Here is a 20,061-nt window from a genome sequence, read left to right on the forward strand (position 1 = left end):
TTTTCTTCTAATACTTTGCCAGTTTCTTTTTCTTTTTTTCATTTAAATATTCATTCCATCTGGAATTTATTTTAAACTATGAGAAGAGATGTAAATTTATATTTTCACACATCATTACCTAGTAACCCCATTTACTGAATAATCTCTTTTCCCCATTTATTAGAAATGCAGTTTATATCCTATAAACTAAGTTCTTATAAGAATAACTGTAGACATTCTCTGTTCATTGACTCGTACCACACAGTTTTAATTACTGATTCATCATAATATGCTATAGAATCTTGTAGGAACCAGTGTCCTTTTATTAACTGTTTTCTTCAGAATTTTCCCAAGCATCTTGTAACTATATTTTTAACACCAACTTATTTCCAAAAAAACAAAAAAAAGTATCCTATATGATATTTTCATGGCAATCATGTTAAGTTCATACACTAATTAAGGAAAATAGTATTTTTGTGATGCTTAGCCTTTCCATTTAGGCATATGCTGTATCTTTCCTTTGTTCAAATTTTGTTTCCTCAGCAGTATTTTAAATTTTTTCTTCTTTTAGATCTCCTACATTGCCGGTTAGGTTTATTATTTTCTATTTGACAACTTTCCCTAATTTTTCCATTGCAATTAGCCTGTGTGGAGTTTTGTCCCTTCTACAACCAGTTCAGATTATCTACATTGCCTACAGAATAATCTCTGTCATTTAAGAACCCAAGATTATTTGCAATAGATTTCAGCAAAGTAGTTCCTTATTACTTTTTCTTTCAGTGTACCTGTAGTTATTTCCTTAGTTTCATTTATTTCATGTACTTGAAGTTTCTCCTAGTTTTTACTTGATTAGGCTAACATGCATCTTTTATTTCTTTTAAAAAGCTTGTTGATTGAAAATCATTGTTTTTTAACAATTCATTTTTTCACATTTACCTTATTAGTTTCCTTTTAGTTTACTTAGGTTTATTTTGTTCTTTCTCTAATATCTTCAGTTAAATATTTAATTTATTTTCATACTTTCTTCTTCATTAGTTAAGAACGTAAAACAAGAAATTTTATTCTGAGCACTTTTAGCTGCATCCCATAGGTTCAAATATATAAGAGCTTCACCAAAGTGGCTTCATTTCCACTTTGACTCTAGAGTTGCCAAAATAGCTTTTAAATTTCTATGTGGTGGGTTTTTTTCTATTTTCCTATTGAGTTATAAATGTCTCATATGTACACTATCTGACATATATTCTGGAACACTTCTGTGAATGCCAAGTGTTTACACTGTGATAAAATGTCTTTCTACTAAAGCATTTAAAATTAAAGATGCAACTTGAGGCACTTTAAGATCAATATACGGATTATCAAATATTTCTCATCTAAGTCTACAGCAAGTTATAATTCATACTCACTTAAATTAACTTAGCTGCAGACTCTTCATCTGTCCTAAAACACCTTTCTGTGCACAGTATAACAGTATCCTATGATAGATGGTGTTTATTAGAGAACTTTGGAAAATTGAAAATAACTTATGAAGCAAAGATTAACAGAAAGATTTTATAAAAACATCTACTAGAGAAAAAAACAATAGTTAAAAAACAAAATATCTTTTGTCCCCAAAGCTACTATGACATTTTGTCCTTTTTGCAATGTGTCTATATTTAGTAAAGTGGAGGGAACGATATGCAAGTAAAAGTTCCAATTCTTTACTTTTGAAATTGAAGTAGAAAATACATCTAACTTTTCAGTTCTGTATCCTTGGGTAGCATTTACAAGAAACCAATGAGGTTACAATATTAAATCATTAATGTCACTGCTGTGATGCTTCATCACAAAACAATATAACTATGGTAAAAAGAAACTATTCAATGCTACAGAGGGCTAATCTGAAGTGGAAATGTACAATCTAGAAAAAATTTCATAATGAATATATAAAAGTGTGTCCCCAAAATATCAGTTAGCCAGACAGACTTTAATAAAATCAGAAACTCATCTCATATTTCTTATAGAAACAAGTAGACAAAACCACTGAAGAAAAATGTAAAAGAGAAAATTTGACTCTTACTAGATTAATCCTTTCAAACCATCACAGCAGAAAAAAGAGAGACAGACAGAGACAGAGACAGAGACAGGGAGAGAGCTCTTGTTCTAAAATATTTACAGAAATGCAAAGAATTTAGGATAGCAAACACAACTGTGAAAAAGAGTATCAAAGTTGTAGGATTTGCATTACCTGATTTAAAGGCTTATTATAAAACTACAATAATCAACAGAGTGTGGTACCAGTCTAAGAGCAGACATATAGGTCAATACAATAGAACAGAGTCAAGAAGTACATTCATACATATCTGCTCAATTGATTTTAAACATAGAAGCCAATGGGAAATTTATCTTTTAAACAAATAATGCTTGGAACAAGTGGATATCCATATTGGGGGAAAAACTGAACTCCAACCCCTACTTCACAATCTAATAAAAATTAACTTGGGACTTCCCTGGTGGTGCAGTGGTTAAGAATCTGCCTGCCAATTCAGGGAACATGGGTTCGAGCCCTGGTCCAGGAAGATCCCACATGTCCTGGAGCAACTAAGCCCGTGCACCACAACTACTGAGCCTACGCTCTAGAGCCCACGAGCCACAACTACTGAAGCCCGTGCACCTAGAGCCTGTGCTCTGCAACAAGAGAAGCCACCGCAATGAGAAGCCCACGCACCGCAATGAAGAGTAGCCCCCACTGCTGCAACTAGAGAAAGCCCGTGCATGGCAACAAAGACCCAACAAGCCAAAAATAAATAAATAGATTAACTAATTTTAAAAAATTAACTTGAAATGGATTATGGACTTAAATGTGAAATCTAAAACTATTAAAATTATAGAAGAAAAAAAGGAGAAAAATCTTCACAATTTGTGGCAGGTGAACATTTCTGAAGGAAAGAGCTTAAATCATTTTAAAAAACTGATCACCTGGAATTCATAAAAATTAAATACTTACGTTATTTGAAAGACACCATTAATAAAAAGGCAAGTCACAGACTCAGAAAATACTATCAATACATATTTCTGATATCTCGAATACATAAAAAATTCTCACTATTCAATGATATTAAGGGCCTGATTTTTAAATAATGGGCAAAAGATTTGAATAGATGTTTCATAAAAGATATACAAATGGCCAATATGCACATTAAAAAGCATTAGTCGTATGGGAAACATATAGTAAAATAACAAGGAAATATCACTATATACCCACAAATAAAAAGACTGACAATGCCAGGAGTTACTGAGGATTTGGGACAAATGGAACTCTCTTACATTGCTGACTGGAATGTTAAAATAACAATCACTTTGGAAAACAGTTTGGCAGTTTCTTAAAATGTTAAGCACAAACTAATCAAAAAACCCAGCAATTTCAATCCCAAGAGAAATAAATATGAATGTGAATATCCAAATGACTTGTATGTGAATATTCATAGCAGCTTTATTCATAATAGTCAAAAATTAGAAATAACTCAAATGTCCATCAACACATGAAGGATAAACAAATTGTGGAATATTCATTAAATGGAATACTGCTAAATAATTAACTAACTACTGATGCAGAAAACATGGATGAATCTCAAAACACGCTGAGCTAAAAAAGCTAAACACACAAGAGTACATTCTGTATGGTTCCATTTATAAGAAACTCCAGAATGACTAAACTATTCTATGATGACAGAAAGCAGATAACCAGTGGCCTGGGACAGGAGTCTGGAGAACTAAAGGCAAAGTGGCAGGAAATAAAATTTTTGGAAATGTTCTGTATTTTGATTGTGGTTTATACAATTGCCAAAATTAAAACTAAACACTTTATTGTTTGTAAATTGTACCTCAACAAGGGTGATTTTAAAAACTACCCAATTTGTGATTCTACATTTATTAAACTTAAGTTATGTAAATAATAGAACAACAAATTAAGCCCTCTCAAGGATGGATCAAAGAACAGTGTTTTATAATTTTAGATGCTATCAACAAAAATTACCTATTAATGTGGGAGAGGAAAAGGTAAGAGAAAGAATGTAAACACAAAAACCATTAGTAGTAGAAAAGCATCCGTGTTTCAAGATTAGTATGATATAGCTAATCATAGTGCAAGCTCTTGTCTTATTTCAAGGCATTTTTCAGCTCCGCTTGATAAATAATTTTTAAAAGACACATAGGAAACTTTCCACTGAACAAACCAGGATTTGTCATTAAAAGAGTACTAAAAATCTGTAGTTATCACTCAACCAATCGACAGGCTGAGTGATAGGTCATTTGTGCTAAGTAATGATGAAGCATATAAAATAGTCAGCCAGTCATCACTAAGAGATCAGAAAATCCGATACAAACCTTTTTTTTTTTCATAGACACACTAAGGCCCCCCAAATATGACAGAACTTTAATCAAATGTAGTAGTATGTCCTTAGAGCCTCAGCAAATCTACGAGGTCAGGAGTCAGCAAACCTGTTCTGTAAAAGGGTCAGAGAAGCTGCGCAGGTCTCTACTGAAATGACTCAACTCTGCTGTTGCAGTTCAAAATCGGCCATAGGCAATATGTAAAGGAATGAGCATGACTGTGTTCCAACAAAACTTTACTTATGGATGCTGAAATTTAAATTTCATATCATTATTATAAGTCATGTTACTGTACATCATTATGTTATTATTTTTCTTTTGATTTTTTCAACCAATTAAAAATATAAAAACCATGCTTAGTTCATGGGCCATTCAAAAATAGGTGATGGACCAAATTCGAGTCCCATGGGCCATAGTTTGCTGATTCCTGTACTAGGTATAAAAGTCAGTATTTTTCTTATTCATAATGTCTTCTTTTATAAAAATAAAACCAGTGTAAAGCTTGAAACTTACAAATACCAACAATTTTAAAGTAATTACAAAGAAATATGAATTTTTTCATAATCCATTTATACCAATGGCAGTATTTACATTTAAAATTATTTTTAAAGGATAATAGAATAGTATTTTCTGGACATTGTCTATAGACATACGTGTCTATTGCTCTAAGACAGAGTATGTGCCCAGTAAATATTAGTTAAATACATTTCAGAACCAACTTTTGATTCCCTATGAGGGTAATCTGTCAAATGTAATATATTCCTTACTATCTTTATATGAACACACTGAACATAGTAAGGTGAACAGCCCTACTGACATTAGTTACCACACTCACTCTATTACATCTCAGTGATTGCAGAGTCTATTTAGATACGGCAAACCACTTGACCTCATATTAAATGGAAAAAAACTGCTATATTTTTTAGCTCCTATTTGCAGGTTCATCATTTCTTCCCTTTGTCAAGCTAGGAGCTATCACTTCTTGCTGCTGTCATTGAACCTATCTATTGAAATTTCCCTTCCCTTTATAATTTGAAGAGACACAAACCAGACAACTAAGATTACAGGGGTTGTATATAAAAAAGTCAATAGACATGAAGTAACCCAAGAAGCTGGCCATTTGTGAATGTATGAGCTTTAGTCATTAATTTAATAGCATTTATTTTGTTCTAAAGCCTTTTTATTTTTCATTTCAGCCTTGGTTACTGACTACATTTCAGCCATATGAGACTGCCAGAAGTTAAATTCTGTATAGGTGAAGTGTGAGCATAATATGAAACTATTATGAACAGTAGATTTAACTCAGATAAAGGGGAAAAAATCAAAATGGTACATGTGTACAACTGCTCTTAGAGTAACAGCCATTCTTACCTAAGTTTTAAATGTCTGATGTTAGCAACATATAGGCAAATTACCACACCTAAGGCAAATAATGGGACACTGAAGTTGCCTTTGTCAAATATTTATATTATAAAACACTTTACCAGATTGTTTTCTGTATACTGATATCACAGTTATTTCTAAGTTGCAGTAAACTGCAGTCCTACTAAATTCACACTAGTGACAAGATGGACAGAGACTTTGATTTTATTTGAAGGAAACCAGAATGTCACCCCCAAATGTGCCTCTTTGACATAAAAATTATTTTGAGCTGAAGGCAACTAAAAAGCAGCAAATGAAGAAAAAGCTCTCTCCATCCTTCCCCTCTTTCTGCCTAAAAGCAGGGTATAAATGCTCTTTACTGGACACTCTAGACTCTTACCAGCCCACAGATGGCACTAGAGGAATCTGCAAATAAACTAGTTCCCTCTGTATATTTACCTTCCCACAGCTTGCTGTCCTTGGAAGCCTAAAACTGCTTTCCTCTGTCCTGTCTTTATTCTACAGATTATTGTTGTTTGTTAAAGATGCAATATAAGCCAGAGTTCTAAGCCACCTCTCTGAGTTACTCACTTCCCTGCGTTTCTCTCATGTATATATGAAATATAAATATTAATAAACTTGTTTTTCTTTTGTTAATCTGTCTCTTGTTATAGGGATCCCAGCCAAAACCTCAGAAAGGTAGATGGAAAAGGATTTTTCCTCCCCTACATAACCTCCTGATTAAGTCAAAAGTATAAGAAAGAGTGAATAAAGAGATTACATTTAAGAACATATTTTTTTCAAATTTTAAAAGGTTCAAAACTTCCCTCTCAACCCCCCAAAATGTGTACCCTACTTACTGGCAGCCCAGTGACTCACTTCTATATCAAAGTGAGACGGTCCTCCAGCAAGAGTAAGAGTAGGCTTCCTTTTAAGAACTCAGCTTTGCAGGTTAATTATTAACATGAAATATCAATATTTTATATGTTAAAGACCTCAGTTCCAATTTTCACTATAAACTTTGTTCACCAAAAATTACTACAACAACTTGGAGAGAAAATAAGATACTTTATTTGTTCTTGGTTTTCTAAGCTAGAGTTTCCCTATCACTGTGCAGCAGGTAAAACAAATTAAGTTAAACATGTGATTAATCCCCTCTGTCCTTAGGACAGTTGATTATAAGCTGGTTCTCCAACCCAGTCCTCACTCAACTGTTCCAAGAACAGAAGGAATAAATGTCTTGGTACAAATGCAACCCATTCACAGCACACTATGACAACTTATTGGTTAGGAAACTATAGACTAAATGGTTTTTTTTTTTAACCTTATTTTCTTTGATTCATAAACTATAAAAAATAAATAATGATGGTCTTCTCCTAAAGAATTTAAATGATAAATATTTCCTATTAGAAGTAAATTTCTTATACTGGAAGTAAATATCTTCTTTGTAAAGCTCTTAACCTAAGACAGTGTCCCCAAAGTGCCATCTCAGACCAGCAGCATCAGTATCTCCTGAGAATGTTAGAAATTCTTGGCCCCAGCACAGACTACTGCATCAGAAACTCTGGGAGTGGGCCCAGCAATCTGTGTTTTAACAAGCCCTCCAGCTATATCTGAGGCCTACCAAAGTTTGATAACCATTGTCCTTAGGCATGTTAGTAAATCTGAAACAGTAAGAATATTGCCTAACATTTACTTAGTAGTTACAGTGTGCCACACAAAATGCTAAAAAATTTCAAGTAAGTTCTCATTTCATCTCATTTTAAAAGGATGAATTGAAACTACTGCTAATTAGGCTAGATAGCTGAAATAAATAAAATTATTTTTTTAAACTACATGAGACTTCACTCATTCAAATTGGTCTTCTTTGTCCCTATTCCAAATTAGTAGTTTTACTATAAAGATTTACAAAGGCCTTCCCCTATAGAGGTAGCCTCTATCATTCCACACGTGTGAATAATTACATTCCCTTATTTCTCCTCCACATATTTTAGCCGGAGAAGTTGCAAACCAAGCTTTATCTTCCCCCTAAACTTAAGCAAGTACAATGATAGCCAGCCTTTAACAACAATTACTACTTCTACCACAAACTTTACCAAGACATTATGAAAGACAGGATTTTGAACACAATGAAGTAACAGGAGAAAGTATATTAATGGCACTTCCTATCTTAAAAATCAAGTAGAGAAATAATAATCTATAGAAATTCAGAAGAAAAAACTTAAAAGAACCACTTCAAATACCTCCAGGAACCTGAAAGTCATAGCCTAAAGTGAACTCCCTCTTTAGTCAACTCCCTCAGCATTTTATCAGATCCCCACAAGCATTTATTATTTATTTTTTACCTTACATTTTAGTTTATTCTACAACTGAGTCAACAAACAGGAGAGCCCACTAGATATCAGGTAAACTACCCAGTGTTACAAGTACAAAGATGAAAAAGAATTCCCTGCCAAAGGTGCAAATACCTCTCTGACCACAGTCTCCATAGCACCCCCGCCCCCACCACTTGCTCTCTATTCTCACAACCCTTCATTCTTGTCCTCTACAAAGCTGATTCCACCACTTTTGCCTCTTTCTCAGACCTCTCCTATCTTTATTTCCTTCAGTATGCAGTTTAAATTCCACGGTCCGTAAGTTTAATCATTTTCGTCATGTAATATCTTTTTCTTTCACAGTCAAACATGAACACTAACCACCCTTTCTACCTGTCACTCTGAGATGACATATGGAAAAAGCATAAACTCTTAAGAACTCCTTTATCTCCTTGTCACTAAATATACAAACATGCCTGCCTTTGAACCCATTCTCTTCTCCTTCCCTCCTATTATGGAGGAGGAAGTGTCCTCCCTTCTAATGAAAGCAAAAAGTCTTACTTTGCTTTGGATTCAATCTGCCCATGATCTAATTCTACAAATTATCTCATGTTTCCTCTTTGGTTTTCATGGCAATAAACTCTCCTACTTTTCATTTTCATCTGAGAACCTTCTTGATCTGCTTTACGGGTTCCTCCTCATCTACCTGATCTTTAAATGTTGGAGCTCTATGAGTCTACAACCATGATTTCAATTATCAACTGTACAAATTCCCATATTCATAGACCTCTTCTCTGTAAAACCAAAGAGCCTATGCATAATCTCCCATGTGCCTCCTTACCTTTAAACCTACTCTTCTTCCAGTATCCCTATCTCTGTAAATGACACCAATATTTTTCAGCCGAGCTCCTCAAGCCTAAAGCCTGGAAGCTATCTTCCTCTCCTTCAAGGACAACACCCATCAATCATCAAGTTTTGTCTACCTTAGTCCCCAAATATTTTTTTTAATATTTATTTATTTATTTACGGCTGCATCAGGTCTTAGCTGCAGCACGTGGGATCTTTCATTGCAGTGCGCAGGCTCTTTGCTGTGGCGCATGGGCTTCTCTCTAGTTGTGGCATGTGGGCTCCGTAGTTGTGGTGCGTGGGCTTTCTAATTGTGGCATTTGGGCTCTCTAGTTGTGGTACACAGGCTCAGTAGTTGTGGTGCATGGGCTTAGTTGTCCCGGGGCATGTGCGATCTTAGCTCCCTGATCAGGGATGAATCCACATCCCCTGCATTGGAAGGAAGGATTCTGAACCAATGGACCATGAGGGAAGTCCCCAGTCCCCAAATATTTTTTACATACTTCTTCACCTAAGCCCCACTGACCTTACCCTAGTACAGGTCACAAGTCATCATCATGTATTGATGCTATGCCTGGCCAGTTTCAACAACCACCTATATATTGGATCTCTCTACTTCCTACTCTTGCTTCTTTCAAATCCATTTTCCATGTTGTACCCAGTAGATGCTTTCATAGCACTTACAACACTTTATTCTATATATTGGCTTATAGGTCTGTCTCTCCAGTATTCTGTGTATCACTCTTATTTGTACTCTCAGCACTTAAAGTATTTGTTATGAACAGGTACAATTTAAAAAAATTAAAACAAAAATATCGGGCCTCCCTGGTGGCGCAGTGGTTGAGAGTCCGCCTGCCGATGCAGGGGATACGGGTTCGTGCCCCGGTCTGGGAGGATCCCATATGCCGCGGAGCGGCTGGGCCCGTGAGCCATGGCCGCTGGGCCTGCGCGTCCGGAGCCTGTGCTCCGCAACGGGAGAGGCCACAGCAGTGAGAGGCCCACATACCGCAAAAAGAAAAAAAAAAAAAAAAAAAAATATCCTAGAAAAATACAAGTGAACATATATATATAACTGATCTCAGGATTGCAGAAAAATTTTCTCGATTAAAAAAAAAAGAAAAGAAAAACTAGAGCTTAGTTTTTTTTTGTTGTTTTTTTTTTTTCTTTTTGCGGTATGCGGGCCTCTCACTGTTGTGGCCTCTCCCGTTGCGGAGCACAGGCTCCGGATGCGCAGGCCCAGCGGCCATGGCTCACGGGCCCAGCCGCTCCGCGGCATATGGGATCCTCCCAGACCGGGGCACGAACCCGTATCCCCTGCATCGGCAGGCGGACTCTCAACCACTGCGCCACCAGGGAGGCCCTAGAGCTTAGTTTTAAAAACTAAGAAGAGCATCATATAGCAACTACCTCCCAATGAAGCCTATTCCACTTCTACACACTGCTGACTACAAAGATCTTCCTTATATTAACCTTAAAATGTGGCTTCCAGCCGTTAGTCCTACTTTTATCTCTTGGTACCAAACAGAACCATTCTACTTCCTCTTTTACTTTGATTATTTGAAGAGAGTCATTAGGTTAACAAACTCTACTATTCTCCAGGTAAATAATTTTATCATGAATAAAAGGCAGCATTCTAATTCTAAGCCTTTGTTGTGGGCATCTATTTTATGTTCTGATTAGTGACAAACTTACTAGTCTACTAAAATCTCAAATGCTAGCCTAACTAACACTTTCTTTGTGGTAATAAGCATAAAATGATTTGAGTTCATGGTTTCAATATGTACTACTGACAAGCCTCAGTGTAAGCAAGGGCAAAGGAAAATAAACAGGAAAAATAAGAGGAATTGAGATGAGAAGAGGAAAAAGGTAGGAAAGAGGCTATGGGGAAGAGAGAGGATGTAGCAATTTCTAACGCTTAAACTTAGACCGTGTGTATTTCACCTTTAGCCTGTATCTTGAATTGTCACAGAAGTAGGAAACTGATTAACACATGCTGACAATCTTGGACGCTTCTATTTTAAGTTGTTAACATTAACTTATTTTTCTGTCATATGTCATTGGTGATTTACAGACTTCTTTTTTAGCCTAGGGATACTTTCTTCAAAGGAATACTTATCAGAAAGCAAATATGTAAAAGCAGGTTAAGGTAGACAACTGCTAGAGCCCCACCTGCTCTGGGTCCTCCCAGAGCATGCAGAAAGTTTTCCATTCATTCACGCATTCATTCAACAACTATTTACTAATGGGCACCTACCATGTGCCAGGCATGGAGATACAGCGGGAAGTAAGGCAGATAAGATGCCCTCCCTGATGAAGCTTCAAGCCTAGAACACAATTTTTTAAATTACTGCTTTAAAAAATTGGTCCTGGGCCAAATTCTGAAGAAAAAAAAATCCTTTCCTCTGCACTCCCACTCCTCCCATTTCTCATCAACCCCAGATGGCCTGATAACTCTTTAGATAATAACAGAAATATCTTCTGACAAAAAGAGAAGTGCATAAGTCATCCTAAAAATCATACTTCTTCCTTACCAAGTAATTAATTACCTGGAGACAACCTATTTTTAAGTACAAATTTAAAACTCACAGCATTCTACAATAAAGAATATATTAAAAGGTACCCTAAACCTGGATCAGCACTGACTGTCATTATAAACTGAAGTTCAGTAAAACAACAATCCTTATAACTGGCTACTACAAAAAAATAAATATATGGCAAAAGTGACACTGGAAAGTCATATCTACATTAAATTAAAAATAAAAAATTTTCATTATCGACGCCAAGTTAGACAAGACAGTAATAGGGATACAAAGTATCAGAAACTCAAAAGAACAACTTCTTTCGTTCGTCTCAAAAAGTAAAGTGCTTTCAGAAACTTTTCCCAAGGTTTCAACAGATCCTGAAGGGACAAAAGAACAGCAGAACACAGGGCCCAGAATGTCTTAGTTCAAATCTTAGTTCTGTCATTTACTAGCACTGTGTTGATCTTGGACAAGCTAGAAAATTTCTCTCTACCTCAATTCCTCATCTGTAGAATGAGATTAAGAGCAATGCCTTATTCCACAGTAAAGATTAAATGAAGTTAGTGAAATACTTACAAGGTCATGTAAAATACTTACAATGGTGTCTGAAGAAAAGTAATCAAACACTACATTACCAGCAGCAAAAAAATGCCACCGTATATAATCATTTTCTTCTTATGAATTTACTAATGCCTGACGTAAGTCTATTTCAAGAGTTTGAGAAAATATAAGCAAAAATGTTAACATAATCTGTAAACTACAGAGGGAGTGTATAACAATTTTAACCAAAACAATCTAGGTACGCAACGTTCAAACCAAAAATTCAACAGCCACTGCTACTAAGTATTCAGTAAGTTTAAACAATGCAGTTTCATTCCTCTCTGGTGGTCATGAATACCTAATTCAAGAAAAAATGCAAAATGTTCCATTATTGCTATGTCTAAGAAAAGTTCTCTATCCTTTCTATTACTTGGTGACGTTAACCTAGGACCATCTAGTATTTATGAGAATGAACTTCACTATAAGCCACTGATTTCCATGCCTTGTCTATTGTCTGTTAGTTGAGACATTGTCAAAGTAAACAAATGCTGCCACCTTGTGGACTCACGAGTATGGTGTTAAATAACCCAAAGTGATCCATAAGCAAAGGAAGACAAATTTTAAAAGTGAAAGCTTCCGGTTCAGCTTTTTCTCTCAGTGAGATTCTCACTGCAATAAATGACCAACACTAAATACATGTCATGCAATTTTACAGTAAGAATAATTTCTTTTACAATGTAATGAAATAATGCACCAAATTCAACATTATTTGTCATCTCTAACATGTCTTCACCCCTCTTCCCAAAAGAAATTCTTTATTAAATGTCCTAATTTGCAAGGAATTAAAAGCCTTTAAAATGAATTTATTATCAATGATGTGTCTGAATGTGAGAAACTAGAAAAAGCAAAAAATCACCAGGATTGTGAAAGTTTCAAAGTCCCTTCAATACTATGGATACTATGTTCCTTTGCTGCTGCCTACTATAGTTCTTCAAGCGTTCTGCCTGATAAACTGCTTAAATTGGAAATTTTTCCTTCAGAAATGTTAATTCAATGTAAATAAGAGAAAAGAATGGATGTCAACATGAAGATGGAACAACTAAAGGTACCTTTAAATTTTTTATTTTCCTTGAAATATTTTGATATAAGCACTCTCACTTTCAGTAAGTTATATTTCTAAACTGAAATCTTAAGTCTTCCTATAACAGTAAATGTCTGCCTCAGAAAACACAGCACTCTGATATAAATGTCTTTACATGATCAAGGTTTACTTATTTTTTAAAAAATAGGGCTTCCCTGGTGGCGCAGTGGTTGAGAGTCCGCCTGCCGATGCAGGGGACACGGGTTCGTGCCCCGGTCCGGGAAGATCCCATATGCCGCGGAGCGGCTGGGCCCGTGTGCCATGGCCGCTGAGCCTGCGCTCCGCAACGGGAGAGGCCACAACAGTGAGAGGCCCGTGTACCGCAAGAAAACCAAAAAAACAAAAAAACAAAATTATATTATATCAAGCTAAAATGGCTTTCAGGAATGAAGAATAGCTCTTACTCTTTTTTGAATACCTAGAGATGTATAACCAATCCTACATTTTCTAACTAGAAATGCTGCTTTTGTAATATGAAGTTAAGAAGGAAATTTTGTTTTTGGTTATTTGTTCATTTTTAAATGGAGAAGAAAATACAATATAGGATGAATTCACAATGATCAGGGACATTAATCGTTATTACAACAGAGTTCTAATCTGCATTATATTTCAGTTGGGTAGAGCCATATAATTATAAGTAAATGTGTACATAGCAGATCAGTATTATTTCTTCTATATAAAGGCACTGAAATAAAATTGAGAGCTCTCCTGAATCCAAGCATCAAAGCTGGCCTGTTCATGATTACACTCCTAGCCTCTCCCACACCAGGTAGTCAATGAATTTTTGTTAAATAGGTTAATTACTAATTTAATTTAAATTAGTTAAACAAAACCCACAATTTACTGCATTTTAAAACTTTAATCACTCCACTGCCTGATTAGGAAAACTTACACTTCCAACATACAGAAAAATAAATAAATGTATGATTTTTGTCTTGTTACCAAGTTAAACAGCAAGCTTGAATACAATAAAAGATTTAATACAATAGTCTCTTTAGCTAATGGCCTGAATTTCAAGATCAATATTCATATACATAAATAAAAATCTCAGTCATGAAAATGGAAAAGCACATGTAGTTTCAGTAATTTTTAAAAAGCTAAAAATTGTCAAATTCCTGATCCACATCAAAAACATTTTTTTAAGGCTTCTTCATTCTACTTAGAAAATTTGAACATAGACTAGCAATTTTTTTTTTTTTTTTTTTTTTTTTTGCAGTACGCAGGCCTCTCACTGTTGCAGCCTCTCCCATTGCAGAACACAGGCTCCGGATGCGCAGGCTCAGTGGCCATGGCTCACGGGCCCAGCCACTCCACGGCATGTGGGATCCTCCCGGACCAGGGCATGAACCCCTGTCCCCTGCATCAGCAGGCGGACTCTCAACCACTGCGCCACCAGGGAAGCCCCTAGACTAGCAATTTGATGATTCCAAGGGACTACTGCTAATTGTGTTAGAGGTGATAAAGCCCCGTGGTTATACAATATCCATATTTTAAGACATAGAGATTCTTAAGAATCTACAGTTGAAATGACATAATACCTGGGATTTGCTTCAAAATACTTAAGCAAAGAAAGTAAGAATGAAGAGTATAAACAAAGCAAGTATAGCAAAATTTGGATCACTGATGAGTCTGGGAGATGATTGTATAAAGGATTCTATTCTTTCCAACTTTATGTATATTAGAAAATTTATTAAAAATTTTCAAAGAGTGGTCAAGATGATGAAGATAAAAATAATGTAAATTAATAACAAAAAGATAACTAGAAAACCCCAATATTTGAAAACTAATGTCTCAGTAATCCATGAGTCTAAATAAAATCAAATTTGAAATTTAAAAGATTTTGAAATGAGTGAAAATGAAAAATATATCTTGATATAATAACAATGAACAATCTAAAAAGAAAATTACAGACACAATTTCATTTACACGAGCATCAAAAAAATATTTAGGAATTAACAAAGGAGGTGACTTGTACAATGAGAACTACTAAACACTGCTGAAAGAAACTAAGACATAAATGAAAACATACCCCATGTTCATGGACTGGAAGGCTGAATATTGTTAAGATGTCAAATACTACCCAAAGTGATTTACAGATTTAATGCAATTCCTATCAAAATCCCAATGACTTTTTTTTTTTCAGAAATAGGAAAGCCCATCCTAAAATTCACACGGATTTCCAAAGGACCTGAAGTAGCTAGAGGACTCATACTTCCTGATTTCAAAACTTACTACAAAGCTACAGTAATCAAAAAACATAGATAAAAACAGACATATACGCCAATGGAATAGAAGAGAGAACACAGAAATAAACCCTTGCATATATGGTCAAAGGATTTTTGACAAGAGTGCCAAGACCATTCACTGGAGAAAGGACAGTTTTTTCAAAAAATGGTTCTGAGAAAACTAGATATTCACATGCAAAAGCATGAAGTTAGATCCTTACCTAAAACTATATACAAAAATTAATTCAAAATGGATCAAAAACCTAAATCTAAAACCATAAAACTCTTTTCACAACTTGGGATTTGACAATGATTTTTTGGATATGACACCACAGGCACAAGCAACAAAAGAAAAAATAAACAAATAAGACTTCATAAAAAATCTTAAACTGTATGCATTGACAACAGACAATATCAACAGAGTAAAAAGGCAACCCACAGAATGAGAAAAAATATTTATAAATCTGATAAAGGATTAATATTCAGAATATATAGAAAGCTCCTGAAACCAACAATAAAAAACAAACTCAATTCAAAAATGGACAAAGGACTTGAAAAGACATTTTCCCGAAGAAGATATGCAAATGACCAATAAGCACGTGAAAAGACATTTAACATCACTAATCATTAGGGAAATTCAAATCAAATCTAGGCAATCAAACCTAACCTCATACCCAGTAGAATGGCTACTATCAAAAAAACAAAATAAATACTGGCAAAGATGTGGAGAAATTGGAACCCTTAGGCTCTGCTGGTAGAAATGCAAAATGGTATACCCTTGGTGGAAAATAGTATGGCAGTTCCTCAAAAAATTAAAAATAGAATTACCATTTGATCCAGCAATTCCATTTCTGGGTATATGCCCAAAAGAATCGCAAGCAAGGTCTCAAAGAGATAGTTTTACACCCATGTTCACAGTAGCATTATTCACGGTAGCTAAAACATGGAAGCAACACAAGTATCCATTGACAGACAGATGACCATAATGTGTTATACACATGCAATGGAATGTTATTCAGCCTTAAAAAGGAAGGAAATCCCGACATATGCTATAGCATGGATGTACACTGATGACACCACACTAAGCGAAATAAGCCAGTCACAAAAAGACAAATATTGCACCATTCCACGTATATGAGATACTTGCAATAGTCAGAATCATTGACAAAGAAAGTAGAATGGTGGTTGCCAGGACTAGGGGCAAGAGGGAACAAGGAGTTATTGTTTAATGGGTACGGAGTTTCAGTTTTACAAGATGTCAAGTATTAAAGAGATGGATGGTGATGACAGTTGCACAGTATTATGAATGCATTTAATACCGCTGAACAGTGATTAAGATGGTAAATTTTATGTCATGTGTATTTTACCAGAATAAAAAAAAATCTGGAAAAAAGAAAAGCTATCAACCACATCAAAATTTGTGAGATGCAGTTAATGCAACACTTGGAGGGAAATTTATAACACAAATTATCTATATTAGAAAAGAAGAAAGGTTTCAACTCAATCACTTCAGTTTCTACCTTAAGAAAGTAGAAAGATAAGAGCAAATTACTCCTAAAGAAAGCAGAAAATGGGAAATAATAAAGTTAAGAGTAGAAATTAATGAAACAGAGAACAGAAAAATAGACAGTATCAGTAAACCAGGAGCTGGTTCTTTGAGAAGATAAATAAGATTGAAAACTTCTAAGCCAGACTATTAAGTATAAAAAAAAAGGGAAACAAATTTCTGAAATCAAGGATGAGAAAGGAAAAATCATTACAGAATCTAAAGACATCAAAAGGATAATAAAGGAATACTATAAACACTTGTATGCCAGTAAATTCAACAACCTAGATGAAGTGGACAAATTCCTTGAAAGGCACAAACTAAAAATAATGCTCAATCAAGAAGAAATGGATAACCTGATTAGCCTTACATCTCTTCTAAAAATTGGATTTGTATTTAAAAATCTTCCCTCAAAGAAAACTGAAGACCAAGATGGCTTCACTGGGGAATTGTACAAAATATGTAAGGAAGAAATAACACCAATTCTTTACAAACTCTTCTAAAAAACTGAAGAGGAGAGAGCATTTAGTAGGAGAGCACACCTTGTCATTAAAACCACACAAAAGAATTACAAGAAAACAAACTGCAGCCCTATGAGGCGGATACTAACAATCATTACATTTTAGAGATAAATTGAGGACTAAAGAGATTCAGAAACTTGCCTAAGACTGCAGAGCTAAAAATTGGCAGGCAACCTGGATTTCAGAAGAGGCTCTTAACCATAACACTATAACTGCTTCTCAAATTCAATTAAATTCTAGACACTCCTGAAAAAGAGAATAGTAAGAAAATAGTATGCTGCCCCATACTTACCTAGAAACTATGCTGGAACCATTATAGAGATCACTAGCATATGATAATGTAGCCAAAGGTCGTACTGAATTATATCGAGTAAACTTGGACAAGCATTCCTGAAATTCATCCAACTGGCTCGCAGTTCGACTGTCATCTGTATGAAGAAAACAAAATAAAATAAATGAATTGAACTGCAAAATAAGTCAAAGAGCAATATCCACAGACTAAAAACTATATTCTACACACAAACAACAACTCTTCAAGAGTACTTAGAGAGGACTAACATACACAAATTAATGAGCTGATCTTTCAACTTTTAAGAAAAATTTCTCAGTGGTTCTTGAAAGACACTCTCTTTCAACACCAGTAAGAACATACGGTGAATTCTTTTTCTTTTTTAAGCAATAATTTCTTGCAAAAACAAAAAAAAGTACCTCTGATCAAGAGAAGTTAAATCATTTATTAAAACAAAATCCCTTATCAATGAAGAAGGTGAGGGTGGAGAGACAAGTATATATACTGGACAGGGTATTTGTTAAAGGAACATGTTTACAGAGATACATCTTCATGTTCATGTTTATTTATAGTCAAAACACAATTAATAATAACATAATTTAGATTAAAAATTGATTTTTAAGTAAAAAGAAAGTGAAATATTTGTTCACATAATACTTTGAAGTGTTTCAAATCCAATTATGGGACAAGAGTAAAAAACTGTAGTGTATGAATTATTAATTTTCAAAATCAAACTTAAAATAGGTTCACTCAAATGTCTTGGTAGAATATGGAAAACAATAATTCCATCCAACAGAACTCTTTACAAATACTTTGAATAAAGTCCATTTCAGTAAACTATTCATAACTAAATGATGTAGAATTTAAATCACAAAATCAGGTTATAAAGGACCTGAGAAGACAGCTAATTTACTCTCCAATGTAGAAACAGGCCTACAGTGAAAGCATGAATAAAAACACTGTTTTTCAAAACTGCTTAAAGTTTGGACTTGCATTTTCCCTTCCAAAGAAAGAAAAGAACACAATTACTTTAGTTAGCTTTCTATATTGAAACTTGAAATAAGCCTGTTACAACACTGTGTTTTTATACCTTCTTCCTTATTCTTAGCTCATATACATATACACACACAGAACTTTTTAAAGGTAAACTTTTGTAATTTTCCTTCTTAAATGTCCTCTGAAAATACTAGTAAGCAAAAAGAAATTAAGCTGTAAGAATCATTAAGTCAAAAGAGTTACTATTACTCTACTATATGACATATAATAAAGAATTTATTTATTTTATCTGGAGATTTCCTGTTATCTTGAATTGCTGACATGAAGAACTTTATCTAACAATTATTATAAAAAAAAACAAACAATTATTTGAGGAAACTAAGTAAGCTTCTGTCCCTAATATTTTACATTTTAAAGATTTAAACACTAACTTAACATAGTCATCTAAAACCTACATTAAAAGGGCTCAATTTTGTAGTGTTTCCATTCTAGAAAATGCAGAAGGAACAAACCCAATTAGCATGAAATATCAAAATGTTATTGAGCTAAAGTACTTGGTCCACAAAAATTATTCTCAGGAAGTTCAACATATTATAAATAAAACATAGGTTACTGCAAAAGGGGGGCGGGTATCAACTGTACTGCAAAGTAGTTTGGATACAACATGCATCCAACCATGTAACTGGTTCTTTTTATATATAACCCTATTACCGTGAGCTACTTAATGTAGTAAATACTGAAAAGACAGTTACTTTATAGCTAACCATTTAAAAATTCTTATAATATTAATATATTCTTTCAACATTTTGACATCAATCCCTACGTACATAAAATTCACAAGCATTTAAGAATATCTACTCTGCAGAAGATCACAATCCTTTTCTAGGGTAGTTGAACTTCTGGCCATCATATCCACTCATTTAACACCTACTTTCAACAGAAGTTATAAAAATAACACTAAAAGCAGTTATTTCAGTATCAGAAAGCACAGAGGTTAGATTTCACTTATCTGGTTGTAAAAAGGTAGGATTTTGTTTGCTTGGTTGGTTTATGATCAATATCCATCACATATCTCATGGCATATCACCTCTCCTATTCTAATTACAGATTAGTTTGCAAAAGTGTGTTCAGTGTCTCTTCTCTTTTCTAATGCTTTATAATTTAGCTTCTCTTTCAATTAAAATTAAGAGTTCAAATCATTTATTTCTTAGTCTTCATGTCTCATTTTCATAGATGAAAATAAAAGTTGGGGATGGGGAGTGTATTCTCATTTGAAAATATACAAAAGGACAATCAAACTCTTAGGTACCCCATTACAAAGAAGTTTAAATTTCCTCTTTACAGCCAAGGACACTAGGAGGGACTCCATATTCAGCAATATGATTAGTGTAGACACTGCAAATTTGTTAAG

The 20,061-nt window shown here is 34.4% G+C and overlaps 1 protein-coding gene across 3 annotated transcripts in view; it reads right to left on the reverse strand.

The window, feature by feature from the left end:
• The window catches only part of COP1 (COP1 E3 ubiquitin ligase), a 228,051-nt gene that overhangs the window by 87,250 nt on the left and 120,740 nt on the right, over positions 1-20,061 (reverse strand). For all 3 annotated transcript variants that reach the window (XM_081225451.1, XM_081225452.1, XM_081225450.1), the window contains one exon: positions 17,658-17,793. In XM_081225451.1, coding sequence (XP_081081577.1) covers positions 17,658-17,793 — 136 coding nt within the window. The remainder of the gene's footprint in view (positions 1-17,657; positions 17,794-20,061) is intronic.

This window comes from Mesoplodon bidens (genome assembly GCF_964165515.1).
Source record: "Mesoplodon bidens genome assembly, chromosome: 2".
Classification (NCBI taxonomy): domain Eukaryota; kingdom Metazoa; phylum Chordata; class Mammalia; order Artiodactyla; family Ziphiidae; genus Mesoplodon; species Mesoplodon bidens.